At 41.8% G+C, this 27,828-nt stretch overlaps 2 protein-coding genes across 5 annotated transcripts in view; one reads left to right on the top strand and one right to left on the bottom strand.

Annotated features, from left to right (window-relative positions):
• The window catches only part of LOC111150709 (chromosome unknown C1orf112 homolog), a 49,100-nt gene extending 29,673 nt beyond the window's left edge, over nt 1-19,427 (bottom strand). For 2 of the 3 annotated variants that reach the window (XM_022508257.1, XM_022508258.1), the window contains exons 1-7: nt 17,205-17,245; nt 15,576-15,664; nt 13,419-13,523; nt 12,789-12,929; nt 11,425-11,590; nt 9,690-9,774; nt 7,369-7,507 (exon numbers count right to left, since the gene is read on the bottom strand). In XM_022508257.1, coding sequence (XP_022363965.1) covers nt 7,369-7,507; nt 9,690-9,774; nt 11,425-11,590; nt 12,789-12,929; nt 13,419-13,523; nt 15,576-15,664; nt 17,205-17,241 — 762 coding nt within the window. In that variant the 5' untranslated portion in view covers nt 17,242-17,245. Of the gene's footprint in view, nt 1-7,368; nt 7,508-9,689; nt 9,775-11,424; nt 11,591-12,788; nt 12,930-13,418; nt 13,524-15,575; nt 15,665-17,204; nt 17,246-19,316 lie in introns of those variants that run through there. The other variant, XM_022508256.1, reaches the window with a different exon arrangement.
• Nucleotides 19,428-20,205: 778 nt separating this feature from the next.
• Nucleotides 20,206-22,004, top strand: LOC111150712 (methyltransferase like 18). 2 transcript variants are annotated; one of them, XM_022508261.1, is made up of 2 exons: nt 20,206-20,272; nt 20,631-22,004. In XM_022508261.1, exon 2 carries the CDS (start codon nt 20,839-20,841, stop codon nt 21,949-21,951), a length of 1,113 nt encoding a protein of 370 aa, XP_022363969.1. In that variant the 5' UTR covers nt 20,206-20,272; nt 20,631-20,838; the 3' UTR covers nt 21,952-22,004. The 2 variants fall into 2 exon arrangements, with proteins under 2 accessions (XP_022363969.1, XP_022363970.1); XM_022508262.1 differs by lacking the exon at nt 20,206-20,272 and adding an exon at nt 20,300-20,366.
• The last annotated feature ends 5,824 nt before the right edge of the window (nt 22,005-27,828 follow it).

The following is a 27,828-nucleotide window of genomic DNA, read 5'->3' as shown; positions in this document are numbered from 1 at the left end:
CTAATAGGCAAAGGGAACAAGCATCAAAATCCAGGAGGCAGGAAACCCCCTCAAAATAAGAACAGGTCCACACCCCGTCATCTAATAGTAAAACTTAAAAGTCTTAGTGACAAAGAGAAAATCCTGAAAGCAGCCCAGGACAAGATGTCTGTAACATACAGTGGTAAAAATATTAGATTGGCCGCAGACTTATCCACAGAGACCTGGCAGGCCAGGAAAGGACTGACATGATACATTCAGAGCACTAAGTGAGAAAAACATGCAGCCAAGAATACGATATCCAGCTAGGCTGTCACTGAAAATAGAAGGAGAGATAAAAAGCTTCCAGGGCAAACAAAAACTGAAAGAATTTGTAAACACCAAACCAGCTCTACAGGAAATATTGAAAGGGGTCCTCTAAGCAAAGAGAGAGCCTAGAAGTAGTAGACCAGAAAGGAATAGAGACAATATACAATAACAGTCACCTTACAGGTAATACAATGGCACTAAATTCATATCTCTCAATAGTTACCCTAATGTAAATGGGCTAAATGCCCCCAATTAAAAGACACAGGGTATCAGAATGGATAAAGAAACAAAACCCATCAATATGCTGTCTACAAGAAACTCATTTTAGACCCAAAGACACCTCCAGATTTAAAGTGAGGGGGTGGAAAACAATTTACCATGCTAATGGACATAAAAAGAAAGCCAGGATGGCAATCCTTATATCGGATCAATTAGATTTTAAGCCAAAGACTACAATAAGAGATGAGGAAGGACACTGTGTCATACTCAAAGGGTCTGTCCAACAAGAAGATCTAACAATTTTAAATAACTATGCCCCTAACATGGGAGCAGCCAACTATATAAACCAATTAATAACAAAATCAAAGAAACACATTGTCAATAATACAATAATAGTAGGGGACTTTAAACCCCTGTCACTGAAATAGATCATTCAAGCAAAAGATCAACAAGGAAATAAAGGCTTTAAATGACACACTGGACCAGATGGACATCACAGATATATTCAGAACATTCCATCCCAAAGCAACAGAATACACACTCTTCTCTAGTACACATGGAACATTCTCCAAAATAGATCACATCCTGAGTCACAAATCAGGTCTCAACCAGTACAAAAAGATTGGGATCATTCCCTGCAGATTTTAGACCACAATGCTCTGAAGCTAGAACTCAATCACAAGAGGAAAGTTGGAAAGAACCCAAATACATGGAGGCTAAAGAGCATCCTACTAAAGAATGAATGGGTCAACCAGGAAATTAAAGAAGAATTGAAAAAATTCATGGAAACAAATGATGATAAAAACACAACTGTTCAAAATCTGTGGGACACAGCAAAGGCAGTCCTGAGAGGAAAATATATAGCGATACAAGCCTTTCTCAAGAAACAAGAAAGGTCTCAAATACACAACCTAACATAACCCTACACCTAAAGAAGCTGGAGAAAGAACGGCAAAGAAAGCCTAAACCCAGCAGCAGAAGAGAAATAATAAAGATCAGAGCAGAAATCAATGAAATAGAAACCCAAAAAACCGAAGAACAAATCAACAAAACTAGGAGCTGTTCTTTGAAAGAATTAATAAGATTGATAAACCCCTGGCCAGACTTATCAAGAAGAAAACAGAAAGGACCCAAATAAATCAAATCATGAATGAAAGAGGAGAGATCACAACCAACACCAAAGAAATACAATTATAAGAACACATTATGAGCAACTATACGCCAGCAAATTTGATAATCTGGAAGAAATGGATGCATTCCTAGAGACATATAAACTACCAAAACTGAACCAGGAAGAAATAGAAAACCTGAACAGGCCCATAACCAGTAAAGAGATTGAAACAGTCATCAAAAATCTCCAAACAGGGGCGCCTGGGTGGCTCAGTGGGTTAAGGCCTCTGCCTTCGGCTCAGGTCATGATCCCAGGGTCCTGGGATCGAGCCCCACGTCGGGCTCTCTGCTCCGCAGGGAGCCTGCTTCCTCCCCTCTCTCTCCCTGCCTGCCTCTCTGCTTACTTGTGATTTCTCTCTCTGTCAAATAAATAAAATCTAAAAAAAAAAAAAAAAAAAATCTCCAAACAAACAAAAGCCCAGGGCCAGACGGCTTCCCAGGGAAATTCTACCAAGCATTTAAAGAATTAATTCCTGGGGCGCCAGGGTGGCTCAGTGGGTTAAGCCGCTGCCTTCGGCTCAGGTCATGATCTCAGGTTCCTGGGATCGAGTCCCACATCGGGCTCTCTGCTCAGCAGGGAGCCTGCTTCCCTCCCTCTCTCTGCCTGCCTCTCTGTCTACTTGTGATCTCTGTCAAATAAATAAATTAAAAAAAAAAAAAAAAAGAATTAATTCCTATTCTCCTGAAACTGTTGCAAAAAATAGAAATGGAAGGAAAAACTTCCAAACTCATTTTATGAAGCCAGCATTACTTTGATCCCAAAACCAGACAAAGACCCCACCAAAAGGGAGCATTACAGACCAATATCCTTGATGAACACAGATGCGAAAATTCTCACCAAAATACTAGCCAATAGGATCCAACAGTACATTAAAAGGATTATTCACCACAACCAAGTGATTTATTCCTGGGCTGCAAAGTGGGTTCAACATCCGCAAATCAATGTGATACGATACATTAATAAAAGAAAGAACAAGAACTATATGATACTCTCAATAGATGCTGAAAAAGCATTTGTCAAAGTACAGCATCCTTTCTTGATCAAAACTCTTCAAGTGTAGGGAGAGAGGGTACATACCTCAATATCATCAAAGCCATCTATTAAAAAACCCATAGTGAATATCATTCTCAATGGAGAAAAACTGAGAGCTTTTCCCCTAAGGTCAAGAACACGGCAGGAATGTCCATTATCACCACTGCTATTCAACATAGTACTAGAAGTCCTAGCCTCAGCAATCAGACAACAAAAAGAAATGAAAGGCATCCAAATCGGCAAAAAAGTCATCAAACTATCACTCTTTGGAGATGACAGAATACTCTATGTGGAAAACCCAAAAGACTCCACTCCAAATCTGCTAGAACTTGTACAGGAATTCAGTAAAGTGTCAGGATATAAAATCAATACACAGAAATCACTTGCATTTCTACACACCAACAATAAGAAAAAAGAAATTAAGGAGTCAATCCCATCTACAATTGTACCCAAAACCATAAGATACCTAGGAATAAACCTAACCAAAGAGGCAAAAAATCTATACTCAGAAAAAAGTACTTATGAAAGAAACGGAGGAAGACACAAAGAAATGGGAAAATGTTCCATGCTCATGGATTGAAGAACAAATATTGTGAAAATGTCTATGCTACCTAAAGCAATCTACACGTTTAATGGAATCCCTATCAAAATACCATCAATTTTTTTCAAAGAAATGGAACAAATAATCCTAAAATTTATATGGAACCAGAAAAGACCTTGAATAGCCAGGTGGCAGCACAATTCCACACTTCAAGCTCTGTTACAAAGCTGTCATCATCAAGACAGTATGGTACTGGCACAAAACAGACACATAGATCAATGGAACAGAATAGAGAGCCCAGAAATGGACCCTCAACTCTACGGTCAACTAATCTTTGACAAAGCAGGAAAGAATGTCCAATGGAAAAAAGACACTCTCTTCAACAAATGGTGTTGGGAAAATTGGACAGCCACATGCAGAAAAATGAAACTGGACCATTTCCTTACATCACACATGAAAATAGACTCAAAATGGATGAATGACCTCAATATGAGAAAGGAATCCATCAAAATCCTTGAGAAGACAGGCAACAACATCTTCGACCTCAGCCGCAGCAACTTCTTCCTAGGAACATCACCAAAGGCAAGAGAAGCAAGGGCAAAAATAAACTATTGGGACTTCATCAAGATCAAAAGCTTTTGCACGGCAAGGGAAACAGTCAACAAAACCAAAAGACAACTGACAGAATGGGAGAAGATATCTGCAAACGACAGTATCAGATTAAGGGATAGTATCCAAAATGTATAAAGAACTTATCAAACTCAACACCCAAAGAACAAATAATCCAATCAAGAAATGGGCAGAGGACATGAACAGACATTTCTGCAAAGAAGACATCCAGATGGCCAACAGACACATGAGAAAGTGCTCCACATCACTCGGCATCAGGGAAATACAAATCAAAACCACAATGAGATACCACCTCACACCAGTCAGAATGGCTAAGATTAACAAGTCAGAAACGACAGATGTTGGCGAGGATGAAGAGAAAGGGGACCCTCCTACACTGTTGGTGGGAATGCAAGCTGGTAGCCACTCTGGAAAACAGCATGGAGGTTTCTCAAAAAGTTGAAAACAGAGCTACCCTACGACCCAGCAATCGCACTACTGGGTATTTACCCTAAAGATACAAATGTAGGGATCTAAAGGGGCACGTGCACCTGAATGTTTACAGCAGCAATGTCCACAATAGCCAAACTATGGAAAGAACCTAGATGTCCACCAACAGATGAATGGATAAAGAAGATGTGGCATGTATGTATGTATGTGTGTGTGTACATATGTGTCATATATATGGTATGTGTGTGTATATGTATGTAGGCAGAGGCTTTAACCCACTGAGCCACCCAGGTGCCCCAAGAAAGACAATTATTATATGACCTCTCTGATATGAGGAATTTGAGAGGCAGGGCAGGGGGATTGAGGGTTAGGGAAGGAAAAAATGAAACAAGATGGGATCAGGAGGGAGAAAAACCATAAGAGACTCTTAATCTCACAAAACAAACTAAGGGTTGCCTGTGGGAGGGAGGTAGGGAGAGGGTGATTGGGTTATAGCCATTGGGGAGGGAATGTGCTATGATGAGTGCTGTGAAGTGTGTAAGCCTGAGGATTCACAGACCTGTACCCTTGGGGCTAATAATACATTATATGTTAATTAAAAAAATTAAGAAAAAACTATATGTTAAGTAATCTAATACAGTATTCTCTTTCTGAAACCATGTTCAAGACTTAATAGAGAATAAATGCCAATCTTACAGCTGTTAGACGTTGAACTGTATCCCCCAAAAGGGTATGTTATAGCGTTAATCCCTGGTACTTCAGTGACTTTATTTGGAAACAGGGCCATCACAGATTTAATTAGGTAGGCTGAAGCTACATTGGAATAGGGTATACCCTCAATTCCGTACGCCTGGTGTCCTTGTAAGAAGATGGTGTGAAGACTCAGGGAGAGAACAGCACATGATGATGAAGCCAGAGAATAGAGTTCTCCAGCTGGAAGCCAAGGGATGCCAAGGACACCGGAAACTTACAGAATGGCATGGAGCAGACTCTACCCTAGAGCCTTAAAAGAACATGGTCGGGGCGCCTGGGTGGCTCAGTGGGTTAAAGTCTCTGCCTTCGGCTCAGGTCATGGTCTCAGGGTCCTGGGATCGAGCCCCACATCAGGCTCTCTGCTCAGCCAGGAGCCTGCTTTCCTTCCTCTCTCTGCCTGACTCTCTGCCTACTTGTCATCTCTGTCTCTGTCAAATAAATAAATAAAATCTTTAAAAAAAAAAAAAAAAACTTGAGATTTCTCTCCTCTGAACTGTGGGAGAATAAATTCTGTTATTTTAAGGCACCCAATTTGTGGCAATTTCTTATGGAAGTCCTAGGAACCGAATACAGGGACTGATACATCTGTATGCTTTCATAATTAGCATATATGCTATTATTTTGAAAAGTTTTATTTTGATTTTTTTAAAACAAAGTGAGATAACTTCTTAGAATACTTTTAAGATAATGGTTTGATTCCTCAACATATATCAATAGTGAACGGCAGAGGGCGTTGCGGCTCAGAATTTAGAGTTCAGAATGGAGAAACCAAACAGACCATCTTGTCCATTTCAGGCAATGGACAGTGAGTAGTGCTAGTCTCTCCACCAGTCCCACATTTTCACAAGGAAAAACATGAAAATTTGCTTGAATAGTTAGGAAAGTTTATAATGTAAATTCTTTGATTTCTACATTCAAGTGATTATATAAGCTGAACTTAGATACTTCATGTGCAAACAGCCAGCCTGGTCAGGCAGCCCCAGGACCTCTCTTCTCTCTTCCACTATACTATTGCCTGGGCTCTCCCCATGTGTCTCCCATCCTGCATCTCTTCCGATCTTACTCTCCAGCACTAGCTGGAAAGTCTGTGGGGTCAGGTTAAGCAAGAAGGAAACTGGGAAAAAAGAAGGTCAAGGTTGAGAATACAGATGTATAGGTTTAAAGTGAAGAAGGAACAACCTTCCTGCCCTGACACACGATACTCAGCCAAAAGCCTCCTCCTTACAGACGGGTGAGGGGAACTGGCAAAGGGACTTGATAACAGGAAGTGGGGGTGGAAAAGAAAAGGGGAAAAGAAAGGATGTAAGCAAAGAACAAATAAGAGAAAGAGAGGCAAGAAGGAAAAGGTGAGCCCCTTCCTAAAGCTACTCCTGAGTTCATTCCGAACTCCTTTTCAAAATTCCATCTTCCCCTTGGGTTAGTCCTTTCATATCACCTCTGCCCTAAAAATTACAACCAGTGTTTCAGAAAGGGAGGAACCCTTACACATCCACCCCCACAGCAGCTGGTTGGGGACAAGCACAGATACAAAGGAATTACCCGTATCTGTTAGCAAGTCCACAATAGGAAGAAATCTTACTGTTACTTTAGGGAAGAAACATTTAACTCATTTTCCCATTGAAATCATTATATACAACTTTTAGGTCCTGAGTACTATTAATGCTACAATTTAGGGCCATTATGAGTTAAATAAATTTAAAGAGCTAGTCTGAGAACAAAAGATACTATGTATAAATTGTAAGAAAATGAACTATTAATTCCCAATGAACTTCTTATAAATTTTTATAATACAGTATCTTTCGTAAATGGGATACCAATTCAACACTAACTTTCTGAAATCAAAATAAATGTAAGTAAGTGCACATCAATCTGAGAACACTGATACACACACACAGTTACATATCACATCACTACAGGTTCCAATAGATTGGGGAAGAACAGGCCAACTGCGGGTGTACCAGACAATCTTACATAAACACAGAGCTAAGGAGTTAGATTTTTGACCTAGGGTAGAAAAGAATGAAAGCATTCTGAGGAGAATGCCTTGACAACCAGTGATTACATAAAAAGGGGGGCTAGGCAGGAGACAGCTAGTTTCTAGAGGGAATAAGAGTAGGTAGGAGTCTAATGCAATGTTTGGGGTGAAAAATAATTATGGGCTGTAAATAATCCTAGATCGAAAAAACAACAACAACAACAACAAATTACAACCCTTTAGGTAAACCGATCCATAGATTCAAATGAGATTTAGTAACTGCCAAATGAATAGAGCTACTGTTCAACGTGCTGTTAGACCATATTTTACCTGTGCCTCTGACTGTGTCATCTGCTCAGCTAACTGTAAACAAGAATGGAAGGAGAAAAGAATGTCTTCACACAAGCTGGCAATTATATCTCTGTGTTTCAGCTGATTTTTTATAACCGACTGGTGCTTAAGGCTCTGCCTAAATGAGTAAAAAGAAAAGAACACAATCACAAGGAACACATCAAGTAACACAGGTCCATAAAAATATGACTTGAAGTAACATGTAAAAATCACAATGTGTCATATATATTAGGCATGGCATAATTAAGACGTGCTGATATTACCTCTGAAGCTGTCATGTTAGCTTATTAAATGGCTACTTTTTTACTTCTCCTTGTAAAATATTAGTTGAACTCTTACTAAAGTTCCAGGTATTCTCCTAGGCCCTGGGGATGGAAAAGTGAATGAAGACATAATCTCTGCTCTGTCTGCATGGAACTTCTGCTCTAGCACAAGAGAGAACATTAAATAATTTTAAGAATAATCAATTACAGTTGTGATAAATGCTAAGGTAGGGAAGTCCAGGATGCTACAGTAGAGAGATTTAAAATACCGTATCCTCAGGGTGGGAATATCAAAGAACACGATCACGAGGCTGGAACATGACAGCTGAGAACAGAAAGATGAGCAGGAGTCAGCAAGGTGTGGAGGAGCGTCCCAGGCAGAGGGAAAGTGGTGAGAAGGCCCTGGGGTAGGAAAGTTCAGTATGTTTGAGGAATTAGGAGCAGGGACAGAGCAGCAAACACAGGCTGGGGAAGAAGGCAGAGGCCAGAGAGGATTAGGTTGTAACCCACAGTAAAATGGGATGGATTTGAAGCAGTAGAGTGACATGATCTGACATTTTCAAAAGATCAGACTGAACACTGGCTAGCAAATGAACTGGAAGAGGACAAGAGTAGAAGACACTCAGTGGTAAAGGCGGTGATGTGGCAATTGGCTGGGCTATGGGCCATGCAGAGTTCTTAGGATTTCCTATTGATAAACTCAATTAATTCTCACTATAAACCCACCAAGAGGGAGCATGGTGGTTCAGTTGGTTAAGAGTCTGCCTTGAGTTAGCAGAGCAAAAGTAAAATTAAATCATGCATCCACTACACACACACACACACACATACACACACACCACACACACACACACACACACACACACAAAGCCTGCTTTCAACTTAGGTCATGATCTCAGGGTCCTGGGATCTGAGTCCCACATCAGGCTCCCTGCTCAGCAGGAAATCTGCTTCTCCCTCTCCCTCTTCCTCTTCCCCCTGTTTGAGCTCTCTCTCAAAAAAATAAAATTAAAAAAATAAATAAATAAAATACACCCACCAAGAAAGCTCTATTTTAATTACTCCCATTTTTGGATGAGCAAATTGAGGTTCAGAGAAGATAACCAAATTGCCCAAGCGTTCAGAAGAGTGATTTCAGAATAGATTCAAGCACATGCAGACTGGCTCTGGGCTGACACTTTAAGCCTCTCCACTATTACTTATTGGCAAGTTAATGATTTCCTGGCGGTGCAAGAAATGCACCTAACACCTAAAAATATTATACTGACCTTTACTTTTTATGCATGTGTATAAAGCAGAGGTTCTTAGCCATTTTTTAATACCTCAAATCCACCTCCTCCCACCCCCAGGAATCTGATGAACACTATGGGCACTCTCCCTGGTAACCTTTCATAATGCTCTAGCTAAAATTACTTTATAAATGGAATTAAACTTGAACAACTCAAAGGCATATAATAAAGGGATTATATTCAGCTCTAATTATAACTATTAATTTATTAATTTATCTAAGCCTGGAAATAAAACACCTTGTGGGTTAAATAACAGTAGCAGAAGGAAATTTCAGAAGTACTTGTGGGAGGCAAACCATAAAAGACTCTTAACCCTAGGGAACAAACTGAGGGTTGCTAGAGGGGAGGTGGGTGGGAGATGGGCTAAATGGTGATGGGCATTAAGGAGGGCACTTGTTATGAGCATTGGGCATCATGCAAGGGATAAATCACTAAATTCTACCTCTGAAATGAGTAATACACTATATGTTAACAGACCTGAATTTAAATACTATCTTGAAAAAGAAAAAAGTATTAGTAACAAAGTAGAACTTTTTAAGTTTTAGAAGTAGCAGATTAAAGAGGCCCAGTTTGGTTCAGGAGCTCTGTGTACAGTATCCGGATTAATCAAGACAGCAGTGTCAGTAAACATTATTTATACATACCATACAAAATGTTTTAAATGCAATCTACAAAACTTATGAATAATTAAGATTTGGGATATGGAAAATATGTTACAAAAAAATAAAAGTAAAGAAAGAAAACTTACTTAATTATAAATTTCCAAGTATTGGCATGAAACGCGTGGTCCATACTGGAAATAACAGAGCAGATATCCAACAATGAATGAATAACTACAAAAAAAGATAACAGAACTCTTAGGACATTCAAATGTCATACGGGGGAGTTTCTCCTATATTTAAAACTATCTACAGATCAATTTTGACATCTGTTAAAGTAGGTAATACAGTTAGAAAAAAAACTTTCAAAGTAATTTTTTAAAAAATAAGTGTCATACTTTTGACTTATGGTTTTTACAAACTATAGAAAATTAATTTTTGATATTTACACTACCTAAATAAAACTAAATGACCTAAATTAACTGAAATGTTCAGTAGAATAAAAGCTGTACCCTATTATAATTGAAATATTCTGTAGCTATTCTAATCCAAAATGACAAAATAAGCTGCAAAGGAAATACCAAACAAGGAATTAGAGCAAATATGCAGTATTTATGAAAGGCTTCTACTCTTTCATTTTATTTGTAAAAATGGCCAGTGACTTCCCCTTCTGAATCCACAGTTCCACTCCACATTGCTCTGGGGCTTAGCTGTACGACACGCGTTGGTCAGTCGGATAACAATAACTACAAGGTCAGCAAAGAGCTAAAAGCGCCTGCACACTGGGGCTTGCCCTCTCCTGATGATGACCCTGAGGCTGTCGTCAGGTGACCGATCCCAGGCTACTCTCCTGGATGGTGTGCCGCATGTGCCCAGCTCAGTGCTTCTGCCTCTGCCAACAGCCAGATGTGAATGTGGTTACTGCAAAAACGCCAGCGAGCGAGCCATGGCCCAGAGAAAGCTGTCCCAGCTGAGCCCAACCGAAACTGCGGACTCACAGAATCTCGCATAAATAAAGCAGGAATTGTTATAACCTAATAGATTTGGGGTTGGTTTTCTTTTTTTACAGATCAAGAGGTACCTGGTATACTGCACAAAGTCAACTTAATTCTTTTTTTTTTTTTTTTAAGATTTTATTTATTTGACAGAGATTACAAGTAGGCAGAGAGGCAGGCAGAGAGAGAGGAGGAAGCAGGCTCCCTGCTGAGCAGAGAGCCCGATGCGGGCCTCGATCCCAGGACTCTGAGATCATGACCTGAGCCTAAGGCAGAGGCTTTAACCCACTGAGCCACCCAGGCACCCCAACTTAATTCTTTATACAGACGCTATCAATGAAATCTTTGTCCTTATACATTACTGTTCTTCAAACTCTGGGTTATAATGCATTGCTGAGTGATAAAATTATGAAGCAGCCATCAGCAATTCTTTAAAAATGAAACAGTATGACGGAGTACATTACAGGTAAAACAGGTATTATTTTACATATAATAAATAAATGTGGTGTATACAGATACATTCACAAACATACCCATACACTTCATTTCTTACTGAACTATTGTTTAAAAACTCTGAAAGCTCCTGCCTCAGAATCTGGACTACTTTAGAAGGTATAAAGTTGCATGACTTTCTTTGTTAATCACTGTGGAAAAATCACGTATGGTGAATATTAACTGAATATACAAATTTATGTTAAGGCATCACATATCAATTTTACAAATTCTAAAATTTGGAAGATTAAAAATATATCAGGTAGGACTTAAATTTTTTTATACATCATGAGTAAAATACCATGAAGCATTAGAAACAATGTTGGGTTCAATAATTAGTGGATATATAGTTTAGTCAGCATATGTCACATATTAAGTAGGAAGTTTTCTCACTTACCTATTACCATATTCAAAATATCATCATTTTCATCTATTAAAGGGTCCATGCAAACCATATCCAGGAGTTCCATTAGCTGCTTTTGCAGACAATAGGCCTCCTTGAAAAGAGCCTGGAGAAGATCTGAAACTAGGTGTAAATGCCCAGAATAGACAGATTCACTATCCTGATCACAAATAAAAATGAGAGAATTAGCAAATCATAAAAAAGCTCAAGAGCCAAGTTTACTTTAACTCATTCCATCACTGCACGTAACTTTAGTGCTTTCTCCTGAATTACATATTTACTCATTAAACCAATGTTTAGTGACCATCCGTTATGTATCGTGTACTCCAAGAAACACAGACACGTATAAAGCATGATCTCTGACTTCCCAGACCTTGGAAATATAGAACTAAAAGTGAGATACATAATGTTCGGTCAGTACCTGACTCTTAGCACCCTATCACCAAAGAGAAGCGTTAGTTAAACCACTGATCTGATTCACCCAATGAAGCCCAGTATCAAAACTGCCTGTGACCCACAAATCCTATGCCAGCTTTTATGCTTTAAAGTTGCCTCAGGAATGTAGACACGGACTACAAAAGGGCTGGTGTCCTTTTATAGGCACCTAATCATTAAGGAATTCATCTGATCCAACAATACCATGACAGAACAATCTCAGGATTCCTGTGACTCAACACAAATCTGTGTCTCTTCTTTCTTTATAGAAAGGAAGAACAATAAAACAACAAAAAACCACAAAAGCCCATTTTTAATCACTTTCTTATAACCACTTATTTTCAAACAAGTATTTACATACAGGCACACCTCAGAAATATCTCAGGTTCAACTGCAGACTACTGCAATAAAATGAGTTAAATAAAGTTTGTTTTCCCAGTGCATACAAAAGTTATGTTTATATTACTCTGCAGTTTGTTAAGTGTGCAAAAGCATTATGTTGAAAAAAAGTGTATATACCCTAAGAAAAAACATTTATTGTTAAAAAATACTAACCAGCATCTGAGCTTTCAGCAAGTCATAATCACTGATCACAGATCACCATGACAAATAATGAAAACGTTTGAAATATTTCCAAAATTACTAGAATGTGACAAAGAGACATGAAATAAGCAAATGTTATTGGAAAAAATGGCACCAACAGACTTGCTGGACATAGGGTTGCCACAAGCCTACAACTTGTAAAAAAAACAGTGTCTGCAAAGTGCACACTAAGTGTGCCTGTACGTGGTTCTTTGTTCCATGGAAAAGTCTACTCAAGTAATACAGGCTAATATGTAAAATCTTATGTCCAACACTATTTTCGTCAGCCCTTTTGCCTGTGGATTTCAGGACATTTAAAGTATACTTAGACTCATACTCACCTTACAATGTACAAATGTACTTTTGATTACATGTAGGACTGAGGAAGGAAGACTATGAATGTTTTCTAGAATGATGGCATCCTGGGTGGCACAGACATGCTGAACACATCCTGTAAGAGCTGCTAAGAGCTGCACCATTGTCTGGAAATAAGGAGAGAAATTTCATTCACACTATGTTTTTGTTCACAAACATAAAAAGTATCAGACATGCTGGGTACTAGGGATACAGCAGTGAACAACACGGATCCTGTATTCCTCCTTCACTGAACTTTAGTCTATCAGAACTACAAATACTGGAACAACTGGCCAGCCATTTGGTTTTTTAAAAAGTCAGAATCCTAACCCACACATCAAAGCATATGGCAGGTGTTCTACGTACAAGTTTTGAAATTATAGGTAAGGCAAGCTATCTTCATCACTTGTTGTCTTATATAAGTTTGGTGTTTATTCAGCATGAAACTGTATAAAAAACACAAAAATTTTTTTTTTGCATTCTTATCTTTAAGTCTATAAATTTAATTCTAGCACTGGGCCACTACATAAAGGATATATAGCTAATTAATATCAGTATAAAAATTCTTACACTGTTCAAGGTCCTCCCCCATACCCTTTCTAATAAATTTGACACACCTCTAAAATATTCCTTAGAGTGGTCTGGATTTCTAAATTATGGCTTGACAGGCTTCTGGCTTGACTGGTTAACTCGCACATCATGTCATCAAATAATTTCACAGTCTGTGAAAAGCAAACATGTTAAAAGAGGAGTAACAGAAAACACAAGAAAGGGAAGACATATCTTTAAAGAAAAAAAAAAAATCAAACATTTTTTTATTAGTAATAGCCACGCAATATTATCTAGCTTAACACCTGCACTTAATAAACAATGCATATGTTTTTATATAAAGTAGTCATAAAACACAATCTTTTAGAAGCTTCAGACAGAAACTGATTTGTTTTCCATTTCTGTGGTTTGAATCTATTTAATAACATCCATGTAAAAATCACTCCAAGTTCATTTTTTGGTGCCATAACAAAGGTGAGTGCTGGGCGCCTGGGTGGCTCAGTGGGTTAAAGCCTCTGCCTTTGGCTCAGGTCATGATCCTAGGGTCCTGGGATTGAGCCCCACATCGGGCTCTCTGCTCAGCGGGGAGCCTGCTTCCTCCTTTCTCTCTCTCTCTCTCTGCCTGCCTCTCTGCCTACTTGTGATCTCTGTCTGTCAAATAAATAAATAAAATCTTCAAAGGTGAGTGCTACCCTAACCAATAAAGGTTGATGGTCTCAACCAATCGACGTTCACATGGGTATTTATAAGGGTATTTTCCAGGGGTGATGATAAATTTGTGTTGAATTACCTATTCACTTGCATTTTAACCAGTTTCCCGTTTTGATCAACTAAAAATACCATTCCTGGGTTAGAGGTACTATATGTGACCTTAGAACTAAGTTTTTTGGGCTTTTTTTTAATGTTATATTAATCACCATACAGTACATCATTAGCTTTTGACGAACTGTTCCAAGATTCATTGTTTACCTATAACACCCAGTGCTCCATGCAATACGTGCCCTCCTTAATATCCACGACAGGGCCAACCCATCCCCCCCCCCCCCCTTCTCCTCTAAAACCCTCAGTTTGTTTCTCAGAGTCCACTGTCTCTCATAAGAACTAAGTTTTTTTTTTGTCTGTGAAGTTAGCTACCCTAAGATCTCAATACTCAGATTTTTCTAAACAATTTAAATGGCCTAAACGTTGCAAGAATAACAACACAATGTAATCAAATAGGAAAGTTTCCCAAAGGCAAGCTAAGACTCAACATCCTTATTTTAATCTATGTAACAGCTGGATCTTTTTCTGGTTGTCAAGAACAAATTCTAAGAAACTTTTAGATAGAGAACAGTAGAATGAATATGAGTAATAGAAATTTTGATGATTATCTGCTTCAAAGCTAAACTTGGAAATCATTTTAAAAAATGTTTTACTTTTGGCACCAAAATACCTTTAATTCCTTCAATTAAAAAAAATGCCTGTGCTTTTCAGAGAAAAAGTATACTATATATACCTAAAAGGTAATAGGAAATAGAGTAAAAGGTAATAACATAGTTGGTGAACTTAATGTCTCCTCTTGGTTACTTGATTTTACCAACATTCCAGCCTTTTTTTATTCTAAGACTTCTTCAATAAAATTTGGCTCCAGGGGAGCCTAGGTGGCTCAGTCAGTTGAGTGTCAAACTCTGGTTTCAGCTCAAGGTCCTGATCTCAGGGTTGTGAGATCAAGCCCTGCATAGGTCTCCACACTCCCCAGGGAATCTGCTTGGGATTCTCTCTCCTTCTCCCTGTGCTCCCTCCCCCATGCTCTCTCCTGCCCTCTCTCTCTAACATAAATATATAAATCTTTTTTTTAAATTGGCTCCGTTTTTCTAGACAATAAAATTTAACGATTATTAATAAACTCTACAGAAAAGATCTTAGCTAACTTCATCACTCATCCCACATATTTATTGAATTGTTTTAAAATACAGAAGCACTTAAAATTACCTACAAATAATATAAATTCAATTAAAGGATCTACACTACTTAAAATTACAATGTTTTAATCACCTAATGATCACACTAACACCATTATGTTCTCACCTGAACTCTATTTCTTGCTAAATTATTTGTATATCAAATATGTCTGATACATTAAAAAATCAAGGAACCAAAGTTAAGAATAAATGATTTAAAACTGAGACTAGATTTAAACAGCCTTTATAACACGGAGACTGATGAAGATGACGACAGTACGACACCTTTGGCAGCACTTGTGAGAAGAAAGTCTCTTCCAGTGTCAGGTGGTTCATATGAGGTAAAAACATTTCCACAATAATTTTCAGAATTTCTGTAAAGCAAAATAATAACATATTTCTAAGTCACATGGGAGAACAAAGATCACCGCCACTTCCCCAAATGCAAGAATATGTAAGTACTACCAATCTGAAGCTTTGTAGTTTCAAAAATGCCATTTTCTAAGTAGAAAAACTATGTTTACTAAAAGATTTTATTGGAACACGTGGGTGGCTCAGTCACGTGTCTGCTCAGGTCACGATCCTGGGACCCTGGGATGGAGCCCAGCATCAGGCTCCCTGCTCAGGAGGGAGCCCGCTTCTCTCTCTGCCTGCCACTACCTCTGCTTGTGTGCTCGCTCGCTCTCTCTCTGACAAATAAGTAAACAATCTTTTTTAAAAATTTATTTATTACACACACACATGCACACACACACACACACACACACACACACACACGAGCGGGGTGGGCAGGGAAGAGAGGGAGAGGAATAGAAAGCAGACTCCTTGTTGAGCAAGGAGACTGACACAGGACTCAGTCCCTGGACCCCGAGATTATGACCTGAGCCAAAGGCAAACACTTAACCGACTGAGCCACCCAGGTACCCCTACGCAGAGAAACCATTAAGTATCTAAAATAATAACAAGAAAACAAAAACTCAAAAAAAAAATCTGTATGTCCACCCTTCGTGGACCGCTTAAAGGATGTGGGTACATCTACTGAATAGAATTTGCTATCATTAAAATCATTATTAGAGATCATTTAAAACCATGAAAAAATATTCACAGTACTTTAAGGTTAAATGATCAAGCTTCCAAAATAGTATAATCCCAATCTCAATATAAACATGTACATACAAAGAATAATAACCTGGTAAGAATGTATAGAGTCAAGATGAAAATGTTCTATACTAAAATCTTAACCATTTCAGATTAATGGATATTTCATTATCTTTTCTGATTTTCTGCATGTTTCAAATTTCCTACAAACAATATGTATAAATATTCACTATAGAAAGATAATACACTTGATCTTAGCGAAAAGGCCAAGAAGCAATCACTGTAGAAATATATATACTCAGGATTAAAAAAAAAATTACTTAAGAAAACTACACCCAACACACAACACAGATTAAAAATTATAAATATCCACAACCAAAGTGAAGTGTAAATAGAATAAGCTAACTCAAAATAGGAGTAAACTGTGTAGTCTGGTCTTTAATTCATCTCTTCTCCTAACTAAATAAGTAAATAAATAAGCCAAGTAAGATTAAAGAACACAGAGAAGATGAGAAAGTCAACCTGAAAGCAGACTGCAAATTAGGTTTTATGTGAGTCTAACCAGTTTAACAACCAACATTTAAAATTTCAATGTGCTTGTATGGACATTAACCACAGTTCAGGCACCCATCCGAAATAAAATTTTAAAACTTTAAGTACTACTTGAAAGAATTTGGTCATTTTAAGCCACTGAAATTTAGAGGCTGTAACACTAACTACTAGAATACATTTAAAGGGAGTATGAAACTGTACTGAGATATGAAGGACTCAGACTTTAAAGGCATCAAAGTAAACAATTAAGACAATTTTACTTACGAATATCCTCAATCCAATTGTCGGAATGCTGATACATAGAGTAAAAAATTAAGGAAGGTAACAGTATCACAGTAATAGGATATTCACTGCTAAGAATAAATCTACAAAGCAGCCTTCTTGAAGCTCAGGCAATGAGCGGTAAGAAATTGAAATTAAATTCCAATTACTGGCTTAATTTTACTTTTAAAAATTTAATGTTCTTAGGTAAACAAACTTCAAGGAAATACTTTCAAAACTGAGCAGGGATAAAATTGTCTTTTCAAACTATGTGTAGTTGACATGCTTTTGACAGAGAACAGTACTATAATAACCCACAGATTTCTGTTTCTAAAACAGAAAAGGAATTTCTCCCTCCTCTGAACCTCTCCAGTATTTTATTTGCACCTGCATTAAGTCACTCAACATGTTCTTCTTTTCATGCTACTCGTGTGACTCTTAAAAAGCTCGTCAGACTGAAATTCTCCTGCACATAGCACTTATAAATTGATAGTAAGTTTCCCTATGTCCATTACAAAAGTTGCGGTAATCCCACTATAAACTGTACTTGTACACCGTTAAGAATTATTAGAAATTCTCATTGTAAAAGAAGTTTTAAAGGATGTGTCAGCAAGAAAAATGAAGAGATTGTAACTCCAGAACACTAATACAAGAACTGATCTTCTGACATCTTACTTTGCACATACTAATTTTACAGCAGCAATCAAAATGAGGTGCAGTCATTAACTCACTTTACTTAGTTCAATAGGGTTGAATTTGTCTTACAGAAAAATTTCAGCCAAGGTCAAAAAAACTCTAGTCCCTTCCAAAATTAAACCTCATTTATGATTATGCAGACATGCAGGTAAAGGCTAGAAAAGAATATGTAAAATGCAAAATATGCAAATAATGTTTGGGTGATGTGACTGTAATTAAAAACTGATCCTGGGTGCCTGGGTGCCTGAGTCGTGGAGCGTCTGCCTTCAGCTCAGGTCGTGATCCCTGGGAGCTGGGATCGAGACCCGCATCGGGCTCCCTGCTCTGCGGGATCCTGCTTCTCCCTCTCCCACTCCCCTCTCTCGCTTTGTCTCTTTCTGTCAAATAAACAAATAAAATCTTAGGGGGAAAAAAAAGACAAAAGACAAGACTGGGGGAAGACGAGGTTTAGGCTGTCCTGCAGGTGAAGTCAGACGCAGAACCGAGCGGGAACGCGGACCTGCAGTTACTGAAGGCCCCACGGCCTGAAGCGCACAGAGGACCCGCGCTCCGCCCCGTGCGGCCTGGACCACCGCCCAGCAGGTTCGGAGCGGGCAGACGGCTACGCGCTTTCCCAGTCACAGTCGTCGAGGACCGCGGCTCTGAACCTGCACGACGGCAAGAAACGCTTCTGCAGCTCGGCGGGGCCGCGCCCACGCGACGCGAGGACGTGTCCCCGAGGCGGCGCGCGCGTCTGCCCGCGGCTGTGAGCAATCCGAGGCTCCCCGGACCGAAGGTGGTTCTTCCTTCACGCGCAGCTTCGTGCGGAAGGCGGGCCCCCGGCTGCCGGAGTGCTGGCCTCCAGGCGCCCACAGCGAGACTCACCGGGCGGCCAGCCCCCCGGACGCAGCAGGCGAGCCACCTGCGCCGCAGCAGCTCCACCTCCGCAGCCACGACGGGAAGCGGCACCAGGAAGAGGGCGGCGCGCGCGTTCCCTGGGGCGCTCACGCCCCCCGGCGCCAGGCACGTCTGCGCGCGTCGGTGCCCGCAGCGCTGCGGGGCCCGCACCGGCGCAGCCTCCTGGCGGGCAGGGCCGTCTGCCCCTCACTTAGCGGACCGGTCAGGCCCGGGTAGCCGCGCCCCGCGCTGCCCCGGCGAACGCGTCCGCCCTGACCGCACGTGCCGGGCGCAGAGGACTCAGCGGCACAAGGAATGGAGGAGACGCCACAGGCTCGGCCCCCGTCAGGCGGCCACCGGCGCGAACCCTCCCGAGCTCCCCGCGCGCCCTCCTCGGCCTCGGCGGCTCCTCCGCCCACCCGCACCCGGTGAGGGTTCAGACCTCAGAAGCGCCGCCCGCCCGGCCGCCAGCGCGCCGCGGCCGGAGCGAAGCCGCGAGGCCTCCCGCTCCTCCTCCATGGGGCGAGGGCCCGGGAAGGATATGAGGAGCCGCGGCAGGACGGACGGCAGCTCCCGGCGACACAGCTCCTCGGGCCAGCTCCTCAACTCCTCCAGCGGCGCGGCGCTCCCCGGCGCCGCGCGTCCCTCCGACATGCCTCGCCCGCGCGCAGCTTCAAGCCCGCCCGCCACCGCCCAGACCGGAAGCTCCCGGCAGGCCTTGCGAGCTCTCGCCGGCTCCGGGACCATAGAGAGGGGGCGGGCGGCGCTCCCGGGGCGCTCGAGCCGCGCCTGTTTGGCCCACGGAGGACTCGCCTCACCTCACACGCTCCGCTTCCCGAGGGAGGGCCCCGCGGGGCGCGCGGAGTTCCCGCGCCGGGTGCCGAGACTTGCCCCGGCCGCGGGCGTTCTCAGGTCCGGGTCGCTGACGCGCTGCCCTGACGCGCTTTGGGGGGTGCAGGCGGAAGCCCCCCGACTTGCTACCGCCTGTTCTCTGCGACTTCTGGGCTCTCGGGAGACCTGGGACTTGAGGCCGGAAACGAATCCGAGCCCCGGGGCCTGGGGGCGCAGGGGGTGTGGGTAGAAACAGGCACGTGTCCACCCACTTCCCCGTGCGCCCCCCCGGGGTAGGTCCGCTGTCCTGACGTGACGACGCCGCCGGCCGGGCTGGGCTGCAGCGGACGGCACCGAGGCGTCCCGCGGGGCCGGTGCCTCCCGCAGCCTCGGGGAAGTGGCTCCGCGTGCAGCGACTCTCCGGTCGGGCCGCATTTGGTTTCTCCGGAGCCAAACCGGCCTTCGCGGGCGGCTCCCGAGTCCTCCCGCTGCGGGCGTCGGCGCTGCGGGGCTTCGCCGGGCGCGTGGCCAAGGTCCCGGGCGGCGGACGCGCCCCGGAGCGCACACTCCCGGGGGCGAAGGGGCTCCATTCCCTGAAGCGGCAGCGGCCCGAAGTGGAGAGATCCCGCCGCTCCCGGAGGTCGAGGCGTCGCGGCAAGATCACGGCGGTGAGGACGAAGTCGGGCTTGTCTTTCCCGCTCGGCCGTTGTGGGCTTTCGTGTTTGTGCGAGTTGCCGTCCTCGTCTGTGTGAAGCCTGAGGGGTGTGTTTCCCCTTACATCCGTCTCCCTTCATCGCTTTTACAGAAAAGCAGCTGGGGGGGGGGGGTGCTGTGTAATGTTACGTTTTAGTGAAATATGTCATTTTCCTTTTTTTAAAAAAAACCTTTATTTTATTTATTTTTAAATAAGCTCCGTGCTTGATGTGGGGCTTGAACTCCAAGATCGAGTCACATGCTCGACCAGCTGGCCCCGCCAGGTGCCCTTCGTTTTACTTTTTAGTAACAATTTTCTTTTTTTTCCTCCAGAGCTAATTTGAAAGGAGAGAGAAGACCTCTAAAAAGGCGTGTGGAAATATCTCTCAGTCTGTGTAACTGTGTGTAAGCAGCGAAGGAAAAATTGATCCCCAGCAAAACTAACAAAAATTGAAGCAGGTTTATGTGTGTGTCATCGGTTCTACCCAGAAGTCGAAGACTCCTCCTTTGAATTGAAGGACTGTATGCCTCACTTGAGAGGATGACTTTTCAGTTTAATTTTACTGTAGAAAACCATCTGGAAAATGAATCCACACCCCTTGGAGATGGAACTTTGGCCCTGGATTCCTCCAAAGAGTCTTCAGTCTCAGAAAATAAAAAAGGTCGACGTAGAGACAGAAAACGTTCTACAGAACAGCTTGAGTGGCCTCAGGATCATTTGTTGGAGCGTAAGCCAGTGGGCAGCACAGCTCCCTCTCAAGACACAGACCGCTCAGTCAGTGCAGCAAACAGCTCACGTAACCTGGAGCCGCATGAAAACCATCCCTGCGTGAGAGTGGCCAAAGAGCATCCTCTGCCCGAAGATGTAATGAAAGTGCTAGAAAACAAAGTCGTGGAAACATTACCAGGTCCCCAACATGTTAATGTATCCGTTGTGAAAACCATCTTGTTGAAAGAGAATGTCCCTGGAGAAAACATAGTGTCACAAAGCATTTCTTCTCACTCTGATCTGATTTCAGGGGTTTATGAAGGAGGCTTAAAAATCTGGGAATGTACCTTTGACCTACTGGCTTATTTCACAAAGGCCCAGGTAAAATTTGCTGGGAAGAAAGTGTTGGATCTTGGCTGTGGATCCGGGTTGCTCGGTATAGCGGCATTCAAGGGAGGGGCCCGAGAAATTCATTTTCAAGATTATAACAGCACAGTGATTGATGAAGTAACCTTACCTAACGTAGTGGCTAACTTCACTGTGGAAGATGAAGGAAATGACGTCAACGAACCCAATGTGAAACGTCGCAGGAAATCAGAAGTAGCACAAGAATTATGTAAATGCCGGTTCTTTTCAGGGGAGTGGTCTGAGTTTTGTAAGCTTGTACTAAGTAGTGAGAACTTCTTTGAAAAATATGATCTCATTCTCACCTCAGAAACCATTTACAATCCAGATTATTACAGTACTTTGCACCAGACATTCCTTGGATTGTTAGATAAGAATGGACGGGTGCTTTTAGCAAGCAAAGCACATTATTTTGGTGTAGGTGGAGGCACTTATCTCTTTCAGAAGTTTGTAGAAGAAAGGAATGTATTTGAGACCAGAACACTTGAAATAGTTGATGAAGGACTAAAGAGATTTCTAATTGAAATGACTTTTAAGTAACCGATTTATTGTCCACCGAGTGTCCTATGTGAAACAAACAGCATAGCCAAAAACTTGTTTTGAATATTTGAGTTCTGCTTTGCTATTATTTTTTTAATTATGATGTTTGTTTGTTTATCCAAGTAATGTACCAGCTATATTAATAACATGTACTTGCTAGGGAAGACTGAATAAATAGTGTCCTGAGCATTTGATGAGATCTAGGTAATTATTTTGTGGGAACGTTTCCTGTTCTCTATCTTTATTTATTTGGCCTTTCTACCACCTTTGACATTACATAAATTTGTTCTCAAGGAAACTTAACACTTCTTTCTTTCTTTCTTTTTCTTTTTTTTTAAAGATGTTATGTATTTATTTGACAGAGAGAGAAAGAGTATAAGCAGGGTGAGCAGCAGAGGGAGAGGGAGACGCAGGCTCCCCACAGAGCAGGGAGCCCGATGCGGGGCTCTATACCAGGACTCTGGGATCATGACCTGAGCTGAAGGCAGATGCTTAACCAACTGAACCACCCAGGCGCCCCAACACTGGTATTTTTAGTTTGAACTTCTTCCCAGTCTTCATTAGTTCCTGTTTACATGAAGTGCCTGTGGTCAGATGACCCTTCCATTAATTCTAAGGCTATAAAGATGTATCACTAAATGGTACGAACCTAAATGACTAGACTGAACACCTTAGGTAACTAGGAAGAAGTTTTTTATTTTTTGTATTCATTTATCTCCTATAAGAATAAGAATTCTGAGCACTTGAATTCACACTGAGATGGGAGAAATAAAGGGGAATCATGATAGTATAAAAGTTACACAGAAAACCCAATAAAAAATAAACACTAAAAAAAAAAACCCACCAATTGATAACCTAAATTTTCACCTCAAGACACCAAAAAAAGACAAGCAAACTAAACCCAACAGAGGCAGAAAGAAGGAAATAAAGATTAAAGCAGAGATCACCAAATAGAGAATAGAGGAACAATAGATAAAATTCAACAAAACCCAAAGTGGGGTCTTTGAAAAGATCAAGACACTTGCCAAATCTTCAGCTAGACTGATCAAGAAAAAGTATCAAATTATTAAAATCAATAATGAAAGAGGGAGTATTATTAGTGACCTTACAGAAATGAAACAGCTTTTAAGGAAATTACGCAAGATTGAACTAAGTGAAAAAGACACTGTGTTCAGGGGCTGGGAGACAGTATTGTTAATTCCGTAAATTGATCAGATTGACCAGTCCCTAAGAAACCCTCACACACCAACATTTGTTATCTTTTGTCTCTTTCCTGGTAATCACTCTGTGGGCTCCTATGCACTTGCAAACTACCTTTTACAACCTTAAAAGACACAAAAGGCTAGTGTTGAACTATATTGAACTTAGAATTAAGCCTTTGGATCTCTGTATCTCAGTGCGGAAACCAGATTTTGAAAATTAAACTTCTTAGTTTTTCTAAAAAAGATTTTATTTATTTATTTGAGAGATCGGGAGAAGCAGACTCTCTGCTAAGCAGGGAGCCCAATGTGGAGCTTGATCCCAGGATCCTGAGATCATGACCTGAGCTGAAGGCAGATGCTTAATGAACTGAGCCACCCAGGTGCCCCTAAACTTTTTAAATTTGATAACTATGGATTCATATGGGAGAATATATGTGAAAAATAATGCAAAGAGATTTTGTATTCCCAATGGTGACATCTTGCAAAACTATGGTACAGTATGACAACTAGAAAATTGACATTGATATTGTCAAAATAGAAGAGTTTCATCAATATAGAAGTTCCTCTGTTGTCCTTTTTTTTTTTTTTTTTGACTACACCCACTTTCCTCTCTGCTTCCTTCCTTTCCTAACCCCCTGGAAACTATAGCCCTGTCATCTCTATAATTTGTCATTTAAAGCATGTCATACACAGGTGTCCCCATGGCACAGTCAGTTAAGCATCCAACTCTCAGTTTTGGCTCAGGTCGTGATTTCAGGGTTGTGGTCTCAGGGTGGTGAGATCAAGCCACCGGTCGGGTTCCGCTCCCTGCAGAGTCTGCCAAAGATCCTCTCCTTCTCCACCCCAGCACCCCCATCCCGCTCTCTCCTCTCTTGCTCTCTCTCTAAAGTAAATCCTTAAAACATCCTTTAAAAAATAAATAAAAATTAAAAATGTCATACAAATAGAACCGCACAGTATGTCACCTTTTGGAATTAGCTTTATTTCAGTTAACATAATCTAATCATCTAATGTTATTGCATTTATCAATAGGTTGTTCCTTTTTTCTCTTTTTGTTGTTGGATAGTGTTAAAAAAAAAAAAAACAAAAAACTTATGGTGCTTGTTGTTAACCCCTGTAGCCAAGGAGTAGGAGACCCTAGGGAAAAAGAATAGCCAAGGAAAATCCCAAATTCTAGAGAGCATAGATTCCTTACTAGTTAAATAAGAAAGAGGACAGAAAAAGGTTTTGATTCTTTTTTTTTAAGATTTTATTTTTATTATTTATTTGACAGATCACAAGTAGGCAGAGAGGCAGGCAGAGAGAAGAAGGGAAACAGGCTGCCTGCTGAGCAGAGAGCCCGATGCGGGACTCCATTCCAGGACCCTGGGATCATGACCTGAGCCGAAGGCAGAGGCTTTAACCCACTGAGCCACCCAGGTGCCCCAAAGGTTTTGATTCTAATGTGAAAATGTTCACATCTGACATGCCTGAAGTTGGGATCTGCCTTCCTATTTATAGCTGTAGCATAATTGGAAGTAGTTTTTTTTTTCCCCTTCCTTGGAGGTACCTAAAACAATCGTACAGCTTGGGCTCAATGAAATGTGCTCTTGACTGGGCATCAGTCAGGTAGGGACTTTTTATATAGCACCTTGCTTGATAGAACATTGTGAAGTATATATCACCCCCACTTAGTAAGATTATAGTAGCTACCAGTTTTCAGCATTTACTGTATGCTGGGCAGAAGAGTTTTACATAGGCTAATACTTCACATTCATAACGGCCCTCGATTAGGTTATAATTGCTATCTGCACTTTATAGATAAAGAAGTCAAGACTCAAAGAAATCGGTGAATTGATCCCAGTCACACCCTCCCCTGGACCCAGAATCTGAATAGAAGTCTTTTTAAAAGCTTTTCTGTTTCCACCAGCCCAATGGTCTTAACCTTACCAATGCCTGTCTTTCATTACAGATATTGCTTTTTTAAAAAAAAGATTTTATTTATTTATTTGAGAAAGCAAGAGAGAGAGAGAGAGCACGAGATGGGGTGAGGCAGAGGGATAGGGAGAATAAGACTCCCCACTGAGCAGGGAGCCTGATGCAGGGGCTCAATCCTAGGATCCCCAGGATCATGACCTGAGCCGAAGGCACTTAACCGACCAAGCCACCCAGGAGCCCCATCACAATTATTTCTTAGCACCCTTATATTATTCTGAAATGGAAGTCATAGTTAAAGAAACTAATTATACCCAGCATCAATTATATTGGGGGCACCTGGGCGGCTCAGTCTGACTTTGGCTCACGTCATGATCTCAGGTGCTGGGAGCCTTGAGCCCTGCATTGGGCTCCCTGCCCAGTGGGGAGTCTGTTTCTTTCTGCCCCCCCCGCCCCGACTTGTGTGCACTTTCTCTTTCTCTCAAATAAATAAAATCTTTTAAAAAATTATATTGTACGTAAATCCCTAATGTATATGTAATCATATATGTCATATACATGATATACATATGTATATTAAACTATAACGAAGAAAGTCACAAATAATTTTTATCTCATCAAGTCAGTGTAGACATGTAGCAATAGAGAAGACATGTCATGGTCAGATACTTACACCTGGGCTACCATCACTTTCCCTCTCTCCCACTCTCTCTCCCTCTCTCTCCCTCTGTCCCTCTCTCTCCCTCTTTCTCTGCCTCTCCCACCCCTCCCCCTACTCTCTCTCTCTCTGGATTGGATGAATAAATCTTTAAAAAAAAATAAGGGGCGCCTGGGTGGCTCAGTGGGTTAAAGCCTCTGCCTTCGGCTCAGGTCGTGATCCCAGGGTCCTGGGATCGAGCCCTGCATCAGGCTCTCTGCTCGGCGGGGAGCCTGCTTCCTCCAACCTCTCTCTCTGCCTACTTGTGATTTCTGTCTGTCAAATAAATAAATAAAAATCTTTAAAAAAAAAATAAGACCATCATCTACATCATCTATAGAGTAGGTTGTCAAAGGTTGTGCTTTCTCAGGATTAATACCCTATTGGAAAGGAACTATGTAAAAATTACAACAACAACAAACAGCTTGGTAATCCAACTATTACTAAAGACAAGAGGGTATTTTACTCCCCCCTGCCAAGAACAGGATAAGTGGCCAATAAAATTACGATCTCCAAAACAGGTGATGAAGAGGATGCAGTAGCTATCCCTTTTCCATGGTGTCCACCAAAGGAATGGGGAAAGATGGGAAGGCTGGCCTTTCGGGGACATCTATCTTAGGCCTTTGCAGTAGAATCAGAAGTACTGGGTCAGGGAACCCCAAATGCCTCAGCCACGCTGCTGCTGGACTGTGTGGTGACTTTGTGCAAAGAAAAGGAAGTTCTCTCCTCCAGGCAGAGTGAGCCCCGCGTGAGGTAGCATGATCGGGCAAGCAGAACAGGGTGTTCTCAGCTCTATTTGCCTCCTCGGCTCCTCTTGCTAGTCCAGTGGCTTAGTCCTGCAAACTTCCACAACTTTCCAACTGACGAGACATAGGAAAAGGGACGATAAGCTGAGGAGCATCAAGAAACTGATGCCACCAAATGCAGAGCGTGGGGCTGTGAGAGACTGCGTCTCACAGCCTCGCTGCTGGGGGCCAGCCTCCGGGGTGAGCTGGAGTAAGGCCTTCTCCATCTTATCACACAGCACGTGAACTTGAAGGAAACATTCGAACTGGGGGTTAGAGCTACAGAGGCAAGTGCTCCCATGTGGCCGCCCCCTCGGACACTGGACACTGTGGTATTGGTTATCAAGGGGACACTGAAGTCTGTTCCTATTCTCTTCAGGAGTCTCCGAGGTTCTTGGGCTGTCCTGGCTGCCTAGCAGCCGCAGCGCAGTTCTGAAAACCTCTTAACATATCCAGCTAGCCGTCTGCGATGCGTGTAGCTCGAGGAATTTCCTCAGCCCACTCTGTCATCTCCAACGGGCCCCCCCCATCAGCAAGGCCCAGCTCGTGCTCCCAGTATAACAGACGCGCACCATTCAACCGTCTCCCCGTCAGAAGCTACAGAGAACAAGTCAGTACGCCTCAGGAACCGACCATAAATGCACCCACGCTAAGAAATTCATTTCGTCAAAGAGATACATAGAAAAAAAATATTATCCTTGCTCTCTTCATGGAAATCTAAGGCGGGAAAAGTCTAGGCTCATTCAAATTCTTTATTGGTGTCGAAACTGTCCTAGAATTCAAAATTCCTCTAGGTCTCTGCTAGTCTGGGCTAAATCACTTCTGGTGGATGTCTATGAACTTGATTCTGAAACTTGTCTTAAATAACATGAAAAGACTGGGGCATTTTTGGGGAGAGAATTTGTGTGAAAAGATAGAAAAAAGCCTACAGACTCAAAACACCCCAGTTGGTCAGTGGCACCCCACATTCCCACTAACCCATCTTTTAGGCCAGCTTTTCTATTATCCATTTTTCTATTTCTATTTTCTATCCTATTATCCATCTTTTAGGCCAGCCTCTGTGTTTTGAGAATCTTCAGAGGGAGCTGCATTTTCAGTGATTGGCTTTTCTTTCCACAAACTGAACTCTGTTTCCTGTCTCCGTTACTGTTTTCATGCTTCTCCAGGATTTTTATAATAAGAACCAGAACAGATTCCCTGTTCTAAGGAAACTACCCCAGAGAAACATTTTCTAGGAAGAATGGCACAGATGTTTCTAATGCTCTCGGTTTTAGTTCCT

This window comes from Enhydra lutris, unplaced genomic scaffold, assembly GCF_002288905.1.
Source record: "Enhydra lutris kenyoni isolate GAN:26980312 unplaced genomic scaffold, ASM228890v2 scaffoldscaffold24, whole genome shotgun sequence".
Taxonomy (NCBI): Eukaryota; Metazoa; Chordata; class Mammalia; order Carnivora; family Mustelidae; genus Enhydra; species Enhydra lutris.
The sequence above is the reverse complement of the archived record's forward strand: the minus strand, read 5'-3'. Positions and strand labels throughout refer to the sequence as shown.

Bases quoted from the DNA above. Each gene is read 5' to 3' on its own strand.
- LOC111150712 (XM_022508261.1), top strand. From the start codon at position 20,839: ATGACTTTTCAGTTTAATTTTACTGTAGAAAACCATCTGGAAAATGAA.